General features: G+C 47.7%; 2 protein-coding genes across 8 annotated transcripts in view; one reads left to right on the top strand and one right to left on the bottom strand.

The window, feature by feature from the left end:
- The window catches only part of SEZ6 (seizure related 6 homolog), a 98,064-nt gene that overhangs the window by 6,894 nt on the left and 71,136 nt on the right, over positions 1 to 20,034 (top strand). The window lies entirely within an intron of this gene.
- On the bottom strand, positions 702 to 13,296 carry PIPOX (pipecolic acid and sarcosine oxidase). Of its 3 annotated transcripts, none has more exons than XM_082372755.1 (8): positions 12,882 to 13,290; positions 11,529 to 11,677; positions 4,903 to 5,098; positions 4,419 to 4,601; positions 3,768 to 3,914; positions 3,249 to 3,407; positions 2,585 to 2,660; positions 702 to 2,299 (listed from the first exon to the last, which is right to left on the bottom strand). In XM_082372755.1, the coding sequence occupies exons 1-8, from the start codon at positions 12,993 to 12,995 to the stop codon at positions 2,169 to 2,171; spliced, it is 1,155 nt and encodes a 384-aa protein (XP_082228881.1). In that variant the 5' UTR covers positions 12,996 to 13,290; the 3' UTR covers positions 702 to 2,168. The 3 variants fall into 3 exon arrangements, with proteins under 3 accessions (XP_082228881.1, XP_082228880.1, XP_082228882.1); XM_082372754.1 differs by having other exon boundaries at positions 4,885 to 5,098; positions 12,882 to 13,288; XM_082372756.1 differs by lacking the exon at positions 3,249 to 3,407 and having other exon boundaries at positions 4,885 to 5,098; positions 12,882 to 13,296.

The raw sequence follows: 20,034 nt of genomic DNA, 5'->3' as shown, positions 1-20,034 counted from the left end.
ATTTACCACGTTCTCTTACAGACCTCCAGGTATCTGCATGGTGCACTCCCTCTCCTCCAAGTCTGCTCAAATGCCTCCTCCTCAATGAGTCCTACCCTGACCACCATTGAAAAGGGCAGCCCCTCCCCCAGCATTCTCTATCTTCCCCATTCTGCTCTGTTTTTTCCGCAACGCACTTGTCACCCTCTAATGTACAATGCAATTTATTTATACGTATTATTTACGTCTTCTCCTCACTGAACTGTAAACACCACAAGAGTAGAGATTGTCATCTGTTTTGTTCACAGATACATCCACCATGCCTAGCACAGTGCCCGGCATACAGCAGAACTCAACAAATATTTGTGTGTTGAATGAATGAATGAATGATCTTATTTGATCCTCACATACTCCTGTAGAGTTGGACAGTATTATTATTCCCTTTTTCTTTATTGCGGTAAAATATACATAACTTACAATGCACCATCTTAACCGTTTTAGGTGTGCAACTGAGTGGCATTTAAGTACATTCACAATGTTGTGCAGCCATCACACCATCCATCTCCAGAACTTTTTTATCTTCCCAAACTGAAACTCTGTGCCCATTAAACAATAACTCCTTATTCCCCCCTCCCTCCAGCCCCTGGCAACCACCATTCTACTTTCTGTTTCTATGAATTTGACTACTCTAGGTAGCTCACACAAGTGGAATCATACAATACTTGTCCTCTTATGTCTGGATTATTTTATTTAGCATTATGTCTTCAAGGTTGATCCATGGAATGTATCAATAGTATTATTCCCATTTTACAGATATGATTATTCCCACTTTACAGAGGCTGTGGTTTGGGGAACTAAGTGAGAGCACCCAAAAAGCAGACTTGGCATGGGGTTGACAGGATTGGCTGGCTTTTATAATTCCCAGGAGAAATCAGTACTAATCCATGTGCCTAGGCCTATAAGGCAATTGAAGAGTAATTTCCTCTGTGTTGTTATTTCCTTCGGGAATATTTTTACTCTTATTTCCATTTCCCACTCTTCCCCTCTCAGCGATTCCTTCGAACATTTCCACCCCGCCCAGTCCCAGTTTTTTTCTCCCCAGAGCACTTTAACTCCTGTTCTTTTGGGTCAAACTGGCCCTGTCTAGAAATGCTCCTGCTTGGGTTTCATCTGAGTGCACTCAGCCTTGCTTGAGCCTCTATTTACACCTCTCACCCCTCCACCCACCCTGGGGCAGTTATGAGCCTGTTTCCTTCCAAAACAATTAGTGCAAGGAGGCCAGCCGACTCGGTGTTAATGCCGTTTCATTAAGTGGGAGCAATCCTAATGATAATAAAATGGCACATTTAACATTCAAACATTGAACAGGGTTTCTAAGCGAGTGTGTCTCTCTCTTCCTTTCTGGTAGAACAGCTCCATCTTCATAAAGACCTGACAATACACCTTAATGAGAGACTGGGGAGCTGAGCGTCTTTATAGAACCAGAGAGAGGATGAGAACCAGACAAAGAATCCAGAGAAAGAGGGTGCGGTGCATTGAGGGGATAAAGACCCCAAGGAGTCCTGGGATAATGGATTCTGTGGTGCTAATTTAGACAGTTAAAGTCTATAAGAGATAAGGTCACATGGAAGATAAAGCCCACCACAGGCTTTCATGCAATGCAGTCATTTACTTATCTGTTCAACACATTTTTTGCAACAAACATTTACTGTGCACCCAAGATGAGCCAAATTTTACAGGAGTTTGTGATAGAGGGTGGCTCTCGTTTTATGAACAGGAATGCCAAGGGCCTTAGTGGTCTACAGATCATCTTATTTACTCTCCCCCAGGCAGCTTTATTCAAATCTATCCCAAATTCATCAAATGCCCCTATGAAGAGAATTTTAACAACTGCTTTGGTCTCCTGAGCCAGTCCTTATGCCCCCTCCTTATTGAGACATCCAGCTTCAAGGTCCTTGCTACTCTGTGATTATAGAATATCTGATTGAACTTCTGAAGCAAAAGAAGTGTGGGATTGGGGAGCTGGCTAGGGAAAGAAGGTAAATTCAATCAGCTGGTGTTTATGGGGAACTGAAGAGGGGCAAGAAAAAAGGATAACATCTCACAGCCACTTCCTTCCTCTGAGAAGTCTTTCCCAGAAGAGGGCTTTATTCCCAGCTCCTCTGCACAGAAGGGAAGCAGCTGGCCAGTCACATGTGGGCTTTGCCGAGGCAGGGGAAGCGGCTGATTCGAAAAGGTGTCAAGTCATAGGATGGCATTAATTTCATGCTTAATTCATACAGGATCTTCCCCACAACAGGGGACAGCTTAAACCCATGCCCTAGGGAAAGGAGAACAGGTGGTCAGGCATCCTCAGAGACAGGTACTGGACTCCCTGGATGTCCCCTACACAGTCCCCAGATAACATTCCCATTGGTCGCATCCGAAAGCTGGAAGTTGCCTCCCACCATGAGAACCCTTTCTTCTCTGATAGCCCCGCTCAACCCCCTTATGCACTCAAGGTCTATGCTTTGGCCCCTCTCTGTTCAACTAAAAAAACACCATTTTGCCTGGCACTGAGGTAGGTCAACTTTAAGGCACCCCGTCTTCCCTCGCTCAGGCTCACCAGAGAATCCGGCACCAATGACAATGTTATCGTACTTTGGGTGTCGATCAAGAATGAAGTGCTCATCAGGGGTGTTCTAGAAAGAAACAATCACACCTGTGTCCTTTGAGGATAGAGGGAGGAGGGAGAACCGCAGGCTCAGAAGGGAGGAGACTCAGCTGGATTTCTTTCCAGAAAGAATAGGAATGGGGCACAGGAATGCTTTCTGCATGCCAGTGCCCTAGGGTACGCCAGTCTTTCTCATTTGTCCATCTGTCTCTTCTCGTGTAGAGCTATGAACACAGTAGGTGCTCAGTTAACGCGTGCAAACTAACTTTAGCGAAGATGCCTCAGGCCCTGGTGACATCTGTCTCTTCTCTTTGTCCCTAAGGCCTGCTCAACTAGCACATCTTGCCAAAAACTCTTTTAGAGCTCTTCTGGGAAACATAGTGAAGGACTGCCAGACGTATGCCTAGTTTCCTAATGAAAAAGAATACGAATAACCTCTAGTGGGCCCTCTCTGGTGGCGGTGAACTGACCCGCAGAAATGAGCTCATTTGTTTCAAGTCACATACTGTGTCAGGGGTCAGGTAGAGTCCAGCCTGAGCAGCACAAGGCCAGTCTGTCTCATTCCCCTGTTCTCCAGGGCTGCGAGAGAGCCTGGCCCAGTTGCCCGCACCCTTACCATGTACATGCAGTGCTCCATAACAGCAGGCTCAGGCTCTAAGTTAGGTAAGTGATCTCTGACAAAGCAGCTCAGGATGTGGACGTCTTGGATGTCTGAGAAAGCTGCAGGGCAGTCCCGCTCCTCAGGATCTGCATTGTTGCCGTGGTGATAGCAGACCTGGCTCCCAATCAGAGCAGTGTGAGCTGGGATGGCCGGCCTCCTGCACACCACCCCCAACCCAGGGGGCAGGTTGTACACTGAATGCACCCCATCCATCATCCCAGCCTTCCCCAGTCCTGACAGATGCTGTTTGTGGCCACATTAGTTTGCCCAGCTGTCCATTCCCCCGCCAACCCTATGTTTGCAAAGGAAGGGCTCCAGGACAGACAGGGGTCTTGTGTTGTGCATAGTGAATAGTGAAGTCCGTTCCTGCTCCTGCCCGCTGGGATCCGAGGGAGTCTGGTGAGAGGAAAGTTAGAATAGCTGCCCCAAATCTGCCTGGACCCCTATTAGCCTTCTCTTGGCCTCTCCGCTCACCTTCATCAGCCCTGGGTACTCTCCGGAGGGCAATCCATAGATGTGGTAAGGAGCCAGGCTGAAGCCCAGGAAGCATGGAAAGGCCTGGGACACACCATAGCTTCCGGGAACCTTCTCTCGCCAGTAACACACGTTGATCCGCAGGGTCTTGGAGCAGGAAGAAGAAGTGGGAAATGAAGGGGGAAAGCATTTCTGGGGTCCCATAGCCCTTTAATATAAGCCCAGATGCCCTGATTAACTCACCCATCTTTGTTTCACTCAATTCTCATGTCATTTACATGTTACATTATGTTATGATGGATAAAAATTGCTGAATCTGTCTCTTCCCCTATTCTTAATCTTCTCCCAAAACTGCATCCAGCCTACTTCTCTCTCTCCCCAGGAGTTAATGATACCTCATGTTTATTGAGTGCTTACTATAGGCCAGGCCATCTCCTAAGGTTATATATATGTGTGTATATAATTTAATTTAATTCTCCAACAGCCCTAGTCCCCATTTTATAGGTTATAAAATTGAGGCTAAGTGAGGTGAAGGTGAATGAATTTGCCCAAAGTCATCCACTAGCAAGCGGCAGATGGAAGACTCAAGTCCATCTGGGTCCAAGGCTTCTTTTCTTAAGCACCAACCCTCAGGCTTCCAGCTCCCCTTACCTGGAGAGGCAGCTCAATTCCCAGGGGACGGAGGAGCCGGTTGGTCCAAGGACCTGCTGTGATGATCAGGCTCTTGGCTTGGTAGCTCCTGGAGGTGGTTTTCACCACGACCAGTAGCCCTGGTTTTATCTCCATCACCTTCTCTCCATCATGCACTATGCCTCCTAGCTGTCGAATTGCATCCTGAAAGGGCAGGAGCAGGGAAGGGCGAATCAGTTACGTATGTGGTTCACCCTGGTGGACAAAGAATCCTTCATCGAGTGCAGAAAAGAGAGGGCAGAATCTAAACCTCCTCTCCCATATTGTCGAGGCCTAGCAGGGTATATAAAACTGCCCAGTCCAAAAAGTCAAGACTAAAGCTGGCAGGGCAAAGGCTCTCATCCAACTGGGGGTCAGGGGATGGCTGATGGAGACCCAGGATGCCCAGAGCAGGAGCTGCAGTGCCCCTAATGTTGCAGGATATCACCTGAAGGGCTCTGAGCGCCTTGTCAGCATAGAGAACTCCTCCAGACTTTTCCAAGAGCCCCACTTCTCCCCTGGCCAACCGAATATTGGGGAAACGTTGCTTCAGTTCCTCAGATGGAAGACACTGGTATTCCACTCCCTGCCTAGACAGAGTAGCCTGGATTATCTTTAATTCTGCATTCTCCTTCATTCCCAGCAGCAGTAGTCCAGTCTGCCTATAAAAAAAAAAAAGACACCTGAGTGAGAGTCTGCGTCCGGGCCCTGGGCCTTCTCTGTCATTTTTCAGCAAGGGGCCCAGACCAGGCATCAAGGGGAGTCCTGGCCTCACATTCAAAAAACAGGCAAAGACATCTCCATTCTGTTGTAACAGTCCAGTATTGTTGCGCTGGTTTCTAGCCCATCCCCAAGTCTGCCCTTGGCTCTCACTATTGGTTTGCTTATCCCTCCATCTTCCCTCATCAGGATCCATCCTGCCCTTGAGGTCAGAGATCCTAAGTCCTCTTTTATCTCCACACCTAGAAAGTGGTAAATGTTCAATGAACTTGTTAAGATTTCTTCCCTTTCCTCCAGTCCCCTGACCCCACTCACTGTTTTGATCTCAATTCTTTATCCCCTTTCCCCTCCCCAACTCCCTGCTGTTTCTTTTCCCTGTTCTTTTTTCTTGTCATATAATGTTTTGTCTCTTCTTGTGCATCTATCTCTCAGTTCCTTCTCAGAGGCTGCCTGTTTTGTGGAAAGGGTCCTAAGTTGGGAGCTCTGGCCCTGGGTCCAGTCCTGGCATCCCCTCTGTGACCTTGGTCTGATTGCTCGCTGATCCAACCTCAGATTCCTCCTCTGTAACGCATGACTGTTGGACTATTGGTGGTTCCACACCAGGGGAGTTGTGGAAATGGCATGGATCATTTTTTTGCTTGTCACAATGCCTGGGGGTTGCCACTCACATTTGGTGGGCAGGGGCCAGGGATGCTAAACCTGCAATGCTCAGGAAGATCCCACCCAAATGCCAATAGTGCCCTCATGCAGAAACCCTAGTAGGTGAGATGGCCTCTTAGGACTCCAGCAATTAATTCAGCGATTCAGTGATTTTGTTTCTCCCTATACATCCCTCTGTGTTTCTTCCTCCATAAGAGAATGAGAGCTGTTTCTCTTTAATGCTTTCCATCTCTCTGTCACAAGAGATCAGAGCTCCCTTTTGAGGGGAACTGATCAAAACAATAGAAGGGTCACTTTGGCCCTTGGGACCATTCCTGTAGTCCCTCTCGGTTTCAGCAGCCACAGTGACAAGCATCAGCCTGACACATCCCCCAGGTACTGTATATAAAGCTCGTAATAGCCTATAATGGAGTCTCATGGATATTACATGCTTCAAAATCCCACATTATCTAGTTGGGGGGATTAAAGAGAAGATTGGGAGGGGGTAGGGACACAGCGGGCCCTGGGGCCAGTGTCAGTACACAGAGCCGCGCAGCATGCCCAATCCATTTGCCATGGCCCCCGCCTACCCAGCATTCACCACTGGTGAGAAAGCAGTGAACGCCTCTGCCTCTTCAAAGCTCAGCAGAGGAAAGATGCTGTAGAAATCCCCACCAGCCAGCAGACCGTCTTTTTCCTGTGGCCCCAAAAGAACTTCAGATTGGTTCTCAGTTAATGAAAACTTGCCTAGTAAACTCCTTGGTCAACAGGATAATTAAGTCACCCAAGCATACGTTCTAGAGCCCTTTGTACCTGATGAGGTTGTGGCTGTGTAGAATTCTGGGAAAGACCTCACCTTAGCAGTCACAATGTCAGATCCCTGGCCCGGAAATTCCAGAGCAGCATATTCTAACCTCTGCCTGCAATATACTAGCCTTGGTCTCTCACATACTCTGAGATTTAGTTACTTTCCCTTCCTTCCTCCTTCCCTTGAAATAAGAACTCCTCTTTCAGGAATGTACTATATGGAGGAAATGAACTCACGCCAAAGCAACGGGCAAATCTGTCGAATTATGAAATGCTGAGTGATGTTCTAATTCCCAAGCCATCCTGCGGTGGATGAAGCGGGAGCTCCCCATCCCTAGGAGTAATCAGCAAGCTGATTCTGCCGGTGAATGTAATTGTGCCAATTGTAATCATTTTGCTCCAGCTCTCTGCCCCTGTGGCATTTATTTCTTAGCCCAGATATTGATCTAACAGTGGGAAATTTTCCATCTGAATTTGTGATGCTGGACCCTCCCCTAGTCCGGAGATGCGTTTGGGAAATTCTCATTTTCCGTGGATCACAGCTGAGCTATTTGGCCTGAGGGAAACCATGCACTGCCAGAGAAATGCCTTGGATTGGAGAGAGATTTTTGACCATTATGAGCAAATCGGAAATAAATGTAAAACACTGCCTGGAAATGCAAAGGCCTGTCATTATGGGAAATAGGTGAGAGGCTCCTGTGGGAGATGCTTAGAGAATTGGAAATCAGTCAATCAAAACCGGGATCGGAGAATGGGCCTTTTTCCCCCAATATGAAGATAGATGACTTCCATGCACAGATTGAAAATCATTTAAGTGCTTATTTTCTTAATGGCTTTTCCTAGATCCCAATAAACAGTCTGCTTATTCTGCATCAATTTCTCATCCCTATGCTCTGGGCCCCCCTTTCCTCTTTTTCTGCTCAGATCCAGGCTACGAAGTTTGGGGAGGAGGAGGGTGAGAAGGGACAAGGGCATTGCAGGAAAAAAAAAAATGACCAGGAAATGAGCGGTCAGGGCTGGTCTAGAAAGATGGCACCTTGTAGTGAGGCTGGGGTGCTGGGGATCCCTGGAAAGAGTCCAGCTCCCAAGTCCCAGAACACCATCAGAGCATTTGGTACTAACTGTGCCTTCCTCCCAACCCTAGCTGGATCCAGCCCTAGGAAGAGATAATCAAAGATTCCTCCCAAGGGCCTTGTTGACTTCTCTATGGCCCAACTAAAGCCTCAGACATGATGTAGGGAGTTGGTGATGAGGGATTTCCACCATTTACTATAGCAGGACAGGAGGCAGGATGGAGTGGGGAGGATTTGAGAGGGGCAGACAGCTCTCCCTGCATCTGCCATTTCCCAACCCAAGCTCCAGCTTTCCCCGCTCTGGGTTAAAAGTGCCAGGAAAGCCAGCTCTCAGAGTCACCTTGGGGAAGGGACTCCAACAGGGACTCGGTAATGGCTGCTGTCTTTGTTGGTTTTGGAGGAGCTCTTGGCGTTTCATCTTCTGCTCAGTGGGCCGAGGTGGAATTGGTTAACAAAGACTGCTCCAGGGAGGGGATGTGGCTGACAAGCCAGACACTTCGCAGACACAGGAAGCAGCAGCTGCGCAGGGGGCCACCAGGTTCTGGCAGCAGCTGTACTGCCTACGGCTGTGATCTTGTCTGATATTGTCAGCTAAGCAGGGGCAGCCCGGGTCAGGAGCTAGATAGTAGGACTCAAAGGGAGAAGGTGGGGCAGGAAAGAGATGGGCCACAGAGCTGGGATTTGCTCTTGGTATCAGCATCCTGGCTGTACACATCACAAAAGATTCAGACCTTGTGATCTGACACATGTGTCATCGTCTGTTCCCAGAATATATGCAAATATCCTGAGCCACCCATATTTAGTATGCCACTGTCACAGGAAGCAGCAGAAGAGAATGAAGAGAATTGGACAACCACCTTATCAACTCCTGAAGGTTTTTTTTTTAAATCATCATCAGATATCATTAAGTAAATATGTTCATATCTATCAGTTCAATTATGATATTGTGCTGGTTCTTCCAGAAGAACCTAGGAGAATAAGAATCACACAGCTGATGAATCATTTAGAAAATCAGAATTAGGAACAAAAGCTAAAGGAATTGGAATAGGAAGTATCTGTTCTGTGTCTCTACTAAGTAAAAGAACCAAATAAATTAGTGTGCCTGAGTAAATTAGGTTGGCCATAAGAAAGGACTTGCTAATAATAACAACAACAACAATAATAATAATGCCTAGCGCTATATAGAACTTCAAAGATTTTTCAAAGAACATTCACTTTACTCTTCATTTTCCATAATTGGGGCTGTGAAGCATAGGGATAGTCTTTTAAGAGGAGCTATGATATGTCCCAGTCTTTAAATGTACGTTAGCAGCCTTCTGACCTGGGATGATTTAGGCATGAACTTGTTTGGAGGCAGGGGATGGACAAGGTAACCAGTTTGTGGTATTTCCTAAATCAGGAGCCAGCAAGTGATGACCCAGGGGCCAAATCACCTGTTTTTGTCTGTCCCACAAGCCAAGATGGTTTTTATACTTTTAAATGGTTGATAAAAAGCAAAAGAAGAATATTTCTTTTTTTTAATATTTATTTGTTTGTTTGTTTATTTTTGGCTGCATCAGGTCTTAGTTGTGGCACGTGGGCTCTTTCATTGCGGCGCACGGGCTTCTCTCTAGTTGTGGCATGCAGGCTCCAGAGCACGTGGGCTCTGTAGTTGCGGCAAACGGGCTCTCTTGTTGTGGCACGCGGGCTTAGTTGCCCCTCAGCATGTGGGATCTTAGTTCCCTGACCAGGGATCGAACTCACGTCCCCTGCATTGGAAGGCGGATTCTTAACCACTGGACCACCAGGGAAGTCCCGAAGAATATTTCATGACATGAAAATTATCTGAAATTTGTGTCCATAAATAAAGTTTTATTGGAACCCAGCCATGCCCATTTGTTTACATATTATCTGTGGCTGCTTTCACAATGGCACAGTCGAGTTGTTGGCAGAGTTGAATCGTTGCAATAGAGACCATATGGCCTGCAAAGCTGGTAAAACTATGTGGCTATTCACAGAAAAAGTTTGCCAAACTCTGTTCTAGACTGAAAGCTGAGTAATTCTGTGACTTGCACTACAGGTTAAGACCCTGACTACTCAGTAGCAACCCTCTCATGAGTTTGTGGGGAGAATTAAATGAGTTAACATGGATCAAGTACTTTTAGAACAGCCTTAGTTTCTTATTCTAAGCACTAAAACACGCAGTGATAATGATAATGATGATGATGATTTGTCAGGTACTATTGCAAGCCCTTTACAAACTTTATCCTCACGACAGACACAGGAAATAGATATTATTACCCCTACTTTACAGATGAGAAAACTGAGTCTCACAGAGGTTAGACAGCTTGCTCCAAACCACACAGCTAAATATGTCAGAGCAAGATGATATCTAGAGCCAGGCCTGCCTGGTTCCAAAGCCCTTCCAAATTCCTGTCCTCCTGCCAAAGAGAAGGATTGTGAGATTATGAGATTCTCCTATCCAAGGGTCCCTTTCCCTGTCTCCAGCAGCCCTTCCCCTCTATGTCCATGGTTGCTGCATCCCATCTGTCTCCTTCTGCCTTTCTTCCCCCCTTGCTCACTGGAGATAGGATACAGCTGACCCAGAATAAGTGGAAGGAACTGCCATTTATTCAAAAGTACTAGGCATAGTGCCAAGTATTTCGCAAGAGTCTCGTTTAATCCTCACAAAGCCCTGTGAGAAAAATGAGGCGCAGAGAGGTACAGAAACTTTTCCAAGGTCACACAGCTTGTGAGAGGTAGAGCACGAAGTCAAATTCAAGCCTGTCTGACTCCAGAATTGTCTCCCCTCTGAAAGATTCCAGACACTTTCCAAACATCTTTTAGTTGCCTCCTTGTCTGCTGGGATGAAGTGTGCCCTCTAAGGCCTCAGCAGTTCTTTTAACGCAAGATACTCAGCAGTATTCACAGATGGCTGACAGAGAGAGGTCCCTTTGCCAGGCCACGCCTCAGCAAGACGTGCTCCTTTATTCGGGTGCTGGGTGTATTAGCTGCCTCTGGAATAAATCTGTAATTAGCTGCCCTAGCTGTATTTGCATAATGGATTTCACTTTGTTCTTAAGTTAATGGTGTTTTTGCAACAGAACAGTAACCTCTTGGTTCCTGGCCATTAAAATAACTGCCACCCTGTAGGGTAGAGCAGTGGTTTTGTAGGAAGTTCAGTTAAGAGCCACAGAGAAGGCGGGAGGGGTGGTAGGATGGCTGGTAAAAGTTCTCTTTGCCTCCTGGGTTGTCTGCCTTCCTCCCCATGAATATTTGAAAGGTCAGTGAGGGGGGGTCTTAAGGGCCAGAGAAGGCCGTGCAGGCAACAGAGAAATAGCTGCAGGCTCACTCCCTGGTCAGCAATGCAGCCTGAGGAGCATCCCCATTTGCTCCTATGGGAGGAGGTATTCAGAGAATGAAATGGATTTATAAGGGTTGTTCTGGGGGAGAGGACCCAGCGTGAAAGTTTGTGATACTAGTAGGAATATAAAGAATCAAGCAGAGGCCTCCTCCTCTATTTCAATCCCTGCCCTGAGAGGGTCTCTGACGGTTCCACGGAGATGTAGATACAAACTCCAGCTCTGAGCATCTGCCCAGTGTCTTTCCAGCAGTTTTCCCCAAACAACCCCTGCAAGCCTTGGACACATGGTCTAACCCCAGCCCTGGAACTCAGAGACTGGCAGGAGCCAGCTGGACCTGTCGGGTGACCACGATGACAGCAAGCAGAATGCTTCCACGTGTCTGGCACTTCCGGAGGCCCCGTGTCCCTCCGTTGCATGTCAAGTATTCCTGGCACCGCCCTCTTGCATAGTAAAAGCACCCCCAGGTGCTGAGCCCCATGATTCAAGGAATTCTCCCCCACTAACCCAACCTGTATAATTGGGTTCCCGCCTCATGCTCCAGCTGGGCCCATATCTGGTAGCACTCAGCCATCATCTGGGTGTAGAAGTCTTCAGGGTACGCCCTTCGGATTATCCGGCTCTGCCCATGGGAACTTCCTCGGGAGTGCGGGAGGAAGAACTGGAGAAGGAGGACAAGAGACAACTGCAGCTGTCACCCCTTCCCTTTCGGAGCCCGCTCATCACGTGCTGTCAACAAGGAGCACTTATTCTTCAAATATTTCCATACAGTCTCCCTTTGTGGCCAAGTTACTGACTTGGCTTCAGGATAGAATTTCTTCAGTAGCTCTAACTCAGGCATCCTTTTTGCTAACATCATTCACATCCCAAAGTCCCTCTGTGAGTTAGTCTTCAGTCATCCTGCTGCAACCTTGCCCCACTTAGACTCAGGGAGAAGCAGAAAGAACCTTTGAGATCATTCTAGTCTAGGCTCCTCATTTTTATGCACAAGAAAACTGATGCTGACTCTTTCTCTGTAGCTTCAGATTGCTCAGGACAAGAGAACCATGTTGAGATTTAGCAAAAGATGGAGTGTTTCCTGAAAGTTTGGACCAGGAATCCCTCAGGCTTTGAGAAAACTGATAGAGAAATGAAAAAGGTTTCTAACCAATCCAGCTCATTACCAAGAAGAACAAACCAAAACCAGCCTGGATAGATGTAGGCAGAATGGGAGGGTAGAAACCTTTGGAAGGTGGGCTGGGTGCACCTGCCCTGGGAAGGCTGTGGATATACAGCACCCAGTCATATGTGCAGTGGCCAGTAAACTGCACTTCATGGGGTCACTTTTCTATAAGGAAAAAAAAAAACCTAAGTCTTATTTCCTGTGTATCAAACAAGGAGGCTGCTATTATCCAGAGGTGGCAGAAAAAACAGAAGCCTCTGCAGGGTTCCAGGGTGAGAGGCCAGAAATATGCAGGGAAGAATCCTACCTCCTAGACTGACAAATCAGCCTTTGCCTCTAGGCAAATTATCTTTATTTAAGGTTACCCAAAGCAGAACTGATTACTTTTCTGGGCCAGGTCAACCATTTTGGCACAGAAGAGACTGGGTGGGAAGAAAGAAGAGATTGGGGTCTGGGGCGCTTCTTGGTCAAGAGCTGGATCTGGGAGGCAGCAAAAGGAGGAAATGTGCCTAGAAACCCAAAGTGGGTCTTAGGGAGGGTGGAACTTTCTTTGCATTGTCATGAAACACACCAGGCAGCTAAGCTACAAATTGCATAGAATTTGTGAAGATCAGGCCCTTTGGCCTTCACCCCACAGAAAACCCTCTTGGGGGCGGAGAAAGGGACAGTCCCTGAGGTCGGGAGTGCAGAGGGGACACGGTACCTGCTCCAGCAGGAGGACCCTCTTCCTGTGTTTGGCCAGGTGGTACGCAGTGAAGCAGCCCTGGATGCCTGCCCCGATCACAATGGCGTCATAGAGATCTTTCTGAGCAGCCATCCTGCCCACTGAGTTAGCCCTACAGCCTCAGAGACCACATACAAAGGAGAAGGCAAGCAGAGGCGCGCTCCAGCCTGAAGGAGGAGGAGTAAAGCAAAGTCCAACCTGGCCAGCATTCCCACAATCCCCTGTGCCCTGTCCTTCTCCCCACTCCTCCCAACCCCCAAAACCTGGCACAGGGCTGAGCCCCCGCCTCCCCTGCAGAGCAGAGCTGGGTAGTCTGATTTGTGAGGTTTAGCCCGGCTCAGCTGCCAGCCTCACCCTTGCATCCCTCTAGCTTTCTATTCTTGGCTCAATTATTGTCATGCAAATGGGCTCCTTCCTATGCCACCTTCCTGTCTCATTATGATCTTTGTCTCAGGCCTTCGGCCCTGGAATTTCAATGCCTCCTAGACCAAGCTGGGCACTCGGAATGCTGCCTCCCCCTGCTGGCCTCCAGCCTGATTTCCTTTGGAGATTCTAGAGGGTCCAGCTCAAAACTTGGCACGATGCCCCGTGTAAGGCCCACCTCCCTGGTGGGTGGTGAGGTCGGGGCGGGGGGAGGGGGGTTAGATGCAGGGGCCAATTGGGAGGGCAGGTTTGTGATTATGAAATTATTCTCAGTATGTCTTACCTTTGTCTTTTAAAATGGAGAAGGAGAAATGATCCTGAACAAATTGAAAGGACAGAGTGAGAGGAGGAGCCGTCTCCTGAGGCACAGAAGGGGACCAGGCATCTGCCTAGGGTGTGAGGGCCCCTGGAGTGAGGGCTCCCTCTGTGCAGGGCAGTATGCTAAATGAGTACTCTCGCATGCGTGTGGGACAGAGCTGGGATTCATAAGGCCTAATTCTTTTTATTTTTTTTAATTTTTTAATTTTTATTTTTATTTATTTTTGGCTGCGTCGGGTCTTTGTTGCTGCACACGGGCCTTCTCTAGTTGCGGCGAGCAAGGGCTACTCTTCGTTGCGGTGCACTGGCTTCTCATTGCCGTGGCTTCTCTTGTTGCAGAGCATGGGCTCTAGGCGTGCAGGCTTCAGTAGTTGTGGCACACGGGCTCAGTAGGTGTGGCTCGTGGGCTCTAGAGCACAGGCTCAGTAGTTGTGGCGCAGGCGCTTAGTTGCTCCGCGGCATGTGGGATCTTCCCGGACCAGGGCTCAAACCTGTGTCTCCTGCATTGGCAGGCGGATTCTTAACCTCTGTGCCACCAGGGAAGCCCAGGCCTAATTCTTATACAATTTGGGGGGGGGGGGCCTCTGTAAGGAAAGGAAAAGAGGGACTTCCCTGGTGGTGCAGTGGATAAGACTTCGTGCTCCCAATGCAGGGGGCCCAGGTTCGATCCCTGCTCAGGGAACTAGATCCCACAAGCTGCAACTAAGGAGTCCATGTGCCGCAACTAAGGAGCTGGTGAACTGCAACTAAAGAGCCCTGGAGCTGCAAGTGAGGAGCCTCCGGCCGCAACTAAGACCTGGTGGAACAAAAGAAAGAAAGAAAGAAAGAAAAAAAACAGAAAAGGAAAAGAAAAATTGTGAATACAAAATTAGGTGCTAGGATTTGGAAGAGATTGTGCAATTGAGGAGCCCTGTGGTTGAAGTTTCATTAGCTTCCTGATAAATCAACCTCTGCATGCATTATCTAGTTTAATCCTCACAGTCCTAGGTGTAAATATTTTTATACCCACTTTTGGCACATTAAAGATGGCTCCCAATTCTTGGTCACTCTTCCCATCACAGGCTCTGTGACTGCTTGACCTATAGAATATGGTGGAAGTGACACTGGGACACTTTCTGGCCCAAGCCTTAAAAGCAGCTTCCTCTTCTTGTCTTGGAACACCCACTCTTGGACCCCTGAGCCTCCATGTTAGTCCAACCACCTGTTGGAGAGACCACGTGGAGAGGCCCTGAGACTACACGGAGAGCCAGACATAAGAGTGAAGCAATCTTGGACCCTCCATCCCAGCCCAGCCACCAGCTAAATACCACTGAGTGACCCAGTTAATGCCACGTGGAGCAGAAGACTCATCCAGCCAAGACCCATCTGAACTCCTGACCTACAAAGTCATGAGATAGAATAAAACAGTTGTTGTTTTTAGCTGCGAAGATTTGAAGTAGTTTTTTATGCAGCCATAACTGAAACACCACTTTACAGCCAAAGACTTGAAGGCTTACAGAGGTTATAACTTGCCCAAAGCCACACACCTGGTAAACATAGGCACTGAGGTGTGAACCTCGGTTTGCCTGTTCCAAAACCTGTTCCCTTAACCACTGTGCTATACCAAGGAGTAGTCAGACTTGTAGTGATGATTCTGATTTGAATTATTTTGCTGTTTCTCTCATGGCCATACTGTGAGTGGGAGAAAATAATAGATCAGGACATCCATGTGACCATAGGAAGATGCTTAGCCCTAGCAAAGAATCCTCCAGAGTGGCCTTGGCAACTAGCTGTTCTTTCAGCCCAGGCTTCCTTTCCTAGGAAGATAGGGGCCCAGAGAGGGGGCGCCATACGATTGGCATTTCTTTTTCTTCTGAAAAATATTTCTCTAGGATCCAGAAGTCACCTCAACTCTCCCCGACCCCTCACCCACATGGGACAAGATAGCATCCACCTCACGATGGGACAGCTTCCTTACGGTAAAAAGTGGCAGACATAACTGAGAAAAATGGACTATTTAAGTATGTAAAGGCTTGATATAAATATATAAGGTCAGCCTTTGGATTTCTCTTGATAAGATGTCAGAGGAGATGAACAGTTTACACAAAGGAGAAGCAGACAATAAATCCTCACGTGGAAATGTACCCCGTGTCACTAGCAATGAAAGAAATGGGAATTAAATAACGTCAAGGTATGATTACGTGCCTATGAAATGAGCAACAATAAATAAAAATGATAAAATCTGTCAATACAGTGGGGACAGAGAGAGAGTAGGGTGGCAACTCAGATTGTCTGGGCTTTCTGGAGAGCTCTGGGGCGATAAAATGGTTCAAACCTTCTGACCTAGAAATTCGACTTGGGGAACTATACCCCAAGGAAATATCCAAGGGAAGAAAAAGGCATTTGTATGAAGACATTCCTAGTTGTGCTTTTATAATATAAAAAAAATGGGAAACAACCCAGCCACGGGGGACAGCTGAACAAACTCTGGCCCGTCGACACAATGGAATACTAGGTAGGATTCAAAATGACAAGTGTGAGGACAGAGGGCTCCGCAGACCTGTGTATATGAAATCATACTGAGGAAGAGAAGCAGAACACAAATAGCCACACACGGATCACAACAAGTTACGTGTGTGTGTATCAAAGATCTAAAGAGAATTTGGCAAGGTGATTGAGCTTAATGCTCATTAATTCCCATATTCTATAAAAATTGCACTTCCATTCATAATTTGTAAAAGGAAAAGGAGAAATCCCCTGAGGAAGCAGATGCTTCATATCTTCCCGGTCACCGGTTCCGGGGCCTGGGGAAGTTCTTTCTTTGTTCTAATCTCAGTTTTCCCCAGCTGCCCCCCACCCCACCCCACCCCCCGACATTTCTTATTGTTCAGTTTTCCCCAGCTGCCCCCCACCCCACCCCACCCCCCGACATTTCTTATTGTTCGTCCTCCGGGGAAGCTACAAAGCAGCTCTGTATCCCACATCTTCTTTGTTTAATATAATATAACTTCAGAAATAAAATAACAATTCCATTTCCCCATCCCTACTTCACAAGCCTGCCCTGGATTCCTGGACTCAAGCATTCTGCTTCTTGTTAAGAATTTCAAACGACTCCTCTGAAAGCAGACACTGGCCATGGTCCAACCTTCAAATGAAAAGCAAACCGGCTTCTGAAGGCTGCCCCTCTCTCTCAGGGTTGCCCATCCTTGTGGCCATCCTGATAGGAGCAGGTAGAGAGAAACGATCCCCTCAAATTCCCTATTAACACCCATTCTGGATCGGAAGACCATTAAAGGGAGAGCCAGCAGCCCTACACTGCTGCCATGTGTCAGCAATTGCCGCTGTGTCCTGGGGCAGAGCCGCGGAGGATGTAAGGCTGAACTGCTCATCTGATGGTTTGATTGACACTTCGCAGACAGGGGTGGGAGAGCCGAGCCAGGGAAGCAGCAAGCTGTACAGCTCAGAAATAATGAGAGGACCTGAATCGTGAGAGAGAGAGAGCACGGAATAAATAAGAGAGACCTGGGAGTTGAATGACTAGGGAGAAGCTTCTGTTCTCTTTCCTCTGCACCTCTTTGCCAAGGAGCTGGAGCCTGGGGCAAGGAGACAGGCAGGCCGACCAGGAAGTGGCCCCTCCAGACCCATCCTGCCAGCTGCTGAGGGTGTTTAGGGCAGAATGTGCAGAGGATGCCAGCATGAGAAAACCAAGAGCAGCAAAGCTGGATCTGTACGTGGTCTCCGTACACATTTCGGACCTATTGCACGTCTCAGCTTTCATCCCTCTCCTCCATCCCCACTCCCTTTGCCCCAGGTCGTCCATCTGCCTTCCTTCACCTAGATTCTTGCATTAACCTCATAAGCAGTCTCTCCACCCCATCCTTGCCCCTCGTAATCTATCCTTCCGTGTTCCTGCCAGAATCCTCTCTCTAAACAGCAAATCTGAACAGGTCACTCCCCGGCTGAAAATTCTTTAATAGTTGGCTATTTCCCATTAGGATAAAATCGCAACTTCTTAGCTTGGCACGCAAGGCAGTAGGCGTTCTGGCCTCTGTCTGCTCCTGCAGTTCGACCGCGGGTCCCTTCTCACTGTGCACTTTAGGCCCTGGCAAGGCTGAGCTGAGAGAGGTTCCAGTGTTCCCTATGATGATCCCAAATCCCTCACACACCCGCAGGCTGACTTGGATGACCTCTCTCCTATAGTCCCTTCCTACCCTGTCTTCATCTCCATGATAACAACGAGCAGAGGATACTATATTGATAAGTGTCTGCATGTCTGCCTTCACCCTAAGCTCCTTAAGGAGAAGGGTCTTCTTTTGATTGTCATTTTTATAGGTAATACAGATATAAGGAACAACAATGAAAAGGTTCAAAAGAAAACACTACAAAAAGGAATTCTCCTTCCCACCCTATCCTCAGCCATTTCCTGCTCCTCACCACATGAAATACTGTCACTATTTTCTTTTGTATGCTTCCAGAGATGTTCTATGGGTATACAAACATACTTATATGGTATATTCCTTTTTTTTTTTAATCTCAGAAGTAACATACTATACAGCACCTTGCTATTTCCATTTCCTATATCTTGGCTTCCACCTGAGTCATCCGGGGCTGGCACATTCTTCCTGATGGCTGCATAGTATTCTCTGGTGTGTAGGAGGCATATGGGACAGAAAATCACCCACACTTGTTTGCTGAATAGACAATGGGTTTCTCTGGCTGTCACAGACACCTTAGACATGTGGCTCTCTAGCCTGCTGGTATCAGGTGTTCAGGGAGGTGAGAGGTCTGTTCTGGACTTGCGCAGCAAGTTTATCAAAGGCTGACAGTGTCTTCTGTGAGTTGCTGAGGACAGTACCCTCCTTCAAGCCAGGAGGTAGGGGGTGGAATCCCCAGAGACCCTGACTTCTGCTTCCTGCCGTGCCTTTGTTTTGTGTTTGTTAAATGGCAAATATTAGGGTCAACTCTGCTCAACTCTGATACAAGAGTCCAACTACTAAACAGTCTCCAGGGGAGGGAGGAAATAAGGAAAGTCCTGGAAATTGGGCTGAAACCTCTGAGAAAATATTAAATCATCATTTAGCCTAAGCACTGGGGATCTACCTATGAAAGGATGCTCTCAGACCTCCCTGGGATGAGAGGAAATTCAATAAAAATGAGGGAGAAGAGGTTTTCATTGTCTTAAGGGAAAACATCCCTGAAGATGAACAATGGAATCTTCTTAATCTTGTCTTGAGGGCTTTCTACCCCAGCTCTATATAAATATGTGTGCATATTTGCACACTCATCTGACTGTGGTGCTCTAAGATATACCCAGGTGTTCATTAAGTAGCTGTATTTACATGTATGTGTATCTGAGTGGGTATATTTCCACCACTAGGCTTTTGTTTGTTTGTTTTTTATAAAATATTTATTTATTTGGCTGCGTCGGGTCTTTGTTGCGGCATGCAGGACCTAGTTCCCTGACCAGGGATCGAACCCCGGGCCCCCTGCATTGGGATTGTGGAGTCTTAGCCACTGAACCACCAGGGAAGTCCCCTCCACCACTAGGCTTTTGGAGAAGGTCCCATTAAAGCTCAGCAGGCATTGAGGGAAATGGCAAATCAAAGAGTGTTGAGAATTGGTGTCCCAGTTCTGCTCCTAGGAGGTGAGGGTGTGTCTGGAATGGAGACTGCATATGAATCCTCTGTCAGGAATCTCCCCTTCCTCTCTTTTCCACGTCTTTCTTATGCTTCATAGCCTGGATATCAGGAAACTCTGGGGTGGGGAGTTGCAGGGAGGAGTGAGAATTGGGGGCAGGAAAAGAAAAGTAGCTTTTGCATGAATTGGGCTGGCTTGACAGGTGACAAATAGCAACTAAAATTCGGTAGTGTGCAGAAAGATTAACTCCAGGGGTTCAGCTCTCTGGTATTCTCCAGTTTTCAGGGAGATATTGTCTTCCCCTCTCCCACCTCTGCAGATGTTGCTGTTTGTTAGGGAAGGCAGATGGATATGGGAGTTCAGGTCCTCCCCACAATATACTGCCAGACGCAGAGTCATAGTGGCAGAGAATCAGAGGGAAGCCTGAGGGAAAGGAGGGAAGGGAAGGGAAGCAGAATTCTAGACAGCAACTTCTAAGTCATCTTCAATTCCCATTTTCTGCTTGTGACCTCCAGGCTGCCCCCCAAACCAGTCTAGCACATCTCCTGAGCGTTAATGCCTGCAACGTTCATCTCGTACTCTGCTTTCTCACTGGTTCTTATTCTTCTGTTCTTTTTTCTGTTTCTGCCTTGGGCCCCCTTTCTTCCCTTGAGATCAAGAGAGAAGGAGAGGTTTGAGGGAAGGCCTCTGTGGATGGATGGTATGATACCAGGGCCCGGTTGGAGGAGAGGCCTCAAGGCAGTGGAAGAGGGAGAAAGGCCTAAAGGAGCCAGGG

The sequence above is a fragment of the Balaenoptera borealis genome (genome assembly GCF_965194805.1).
Source record: "Balaenoptera borealis genome assembly, chromosome: 20".
Taxonomy (NCBI): domain Eukaryota; kingdom Metazoa; phylum Chordata; class Mammalia; order Artiodactyla; family Balaenopteridae; genus Balaenoptera; species Balaenoptera borealis.
The sequence above is the reverse complement of the archived record's forward strand: the minus strand, read 5'-3'. Positions and strand labels throughout refer to the sequence as shown.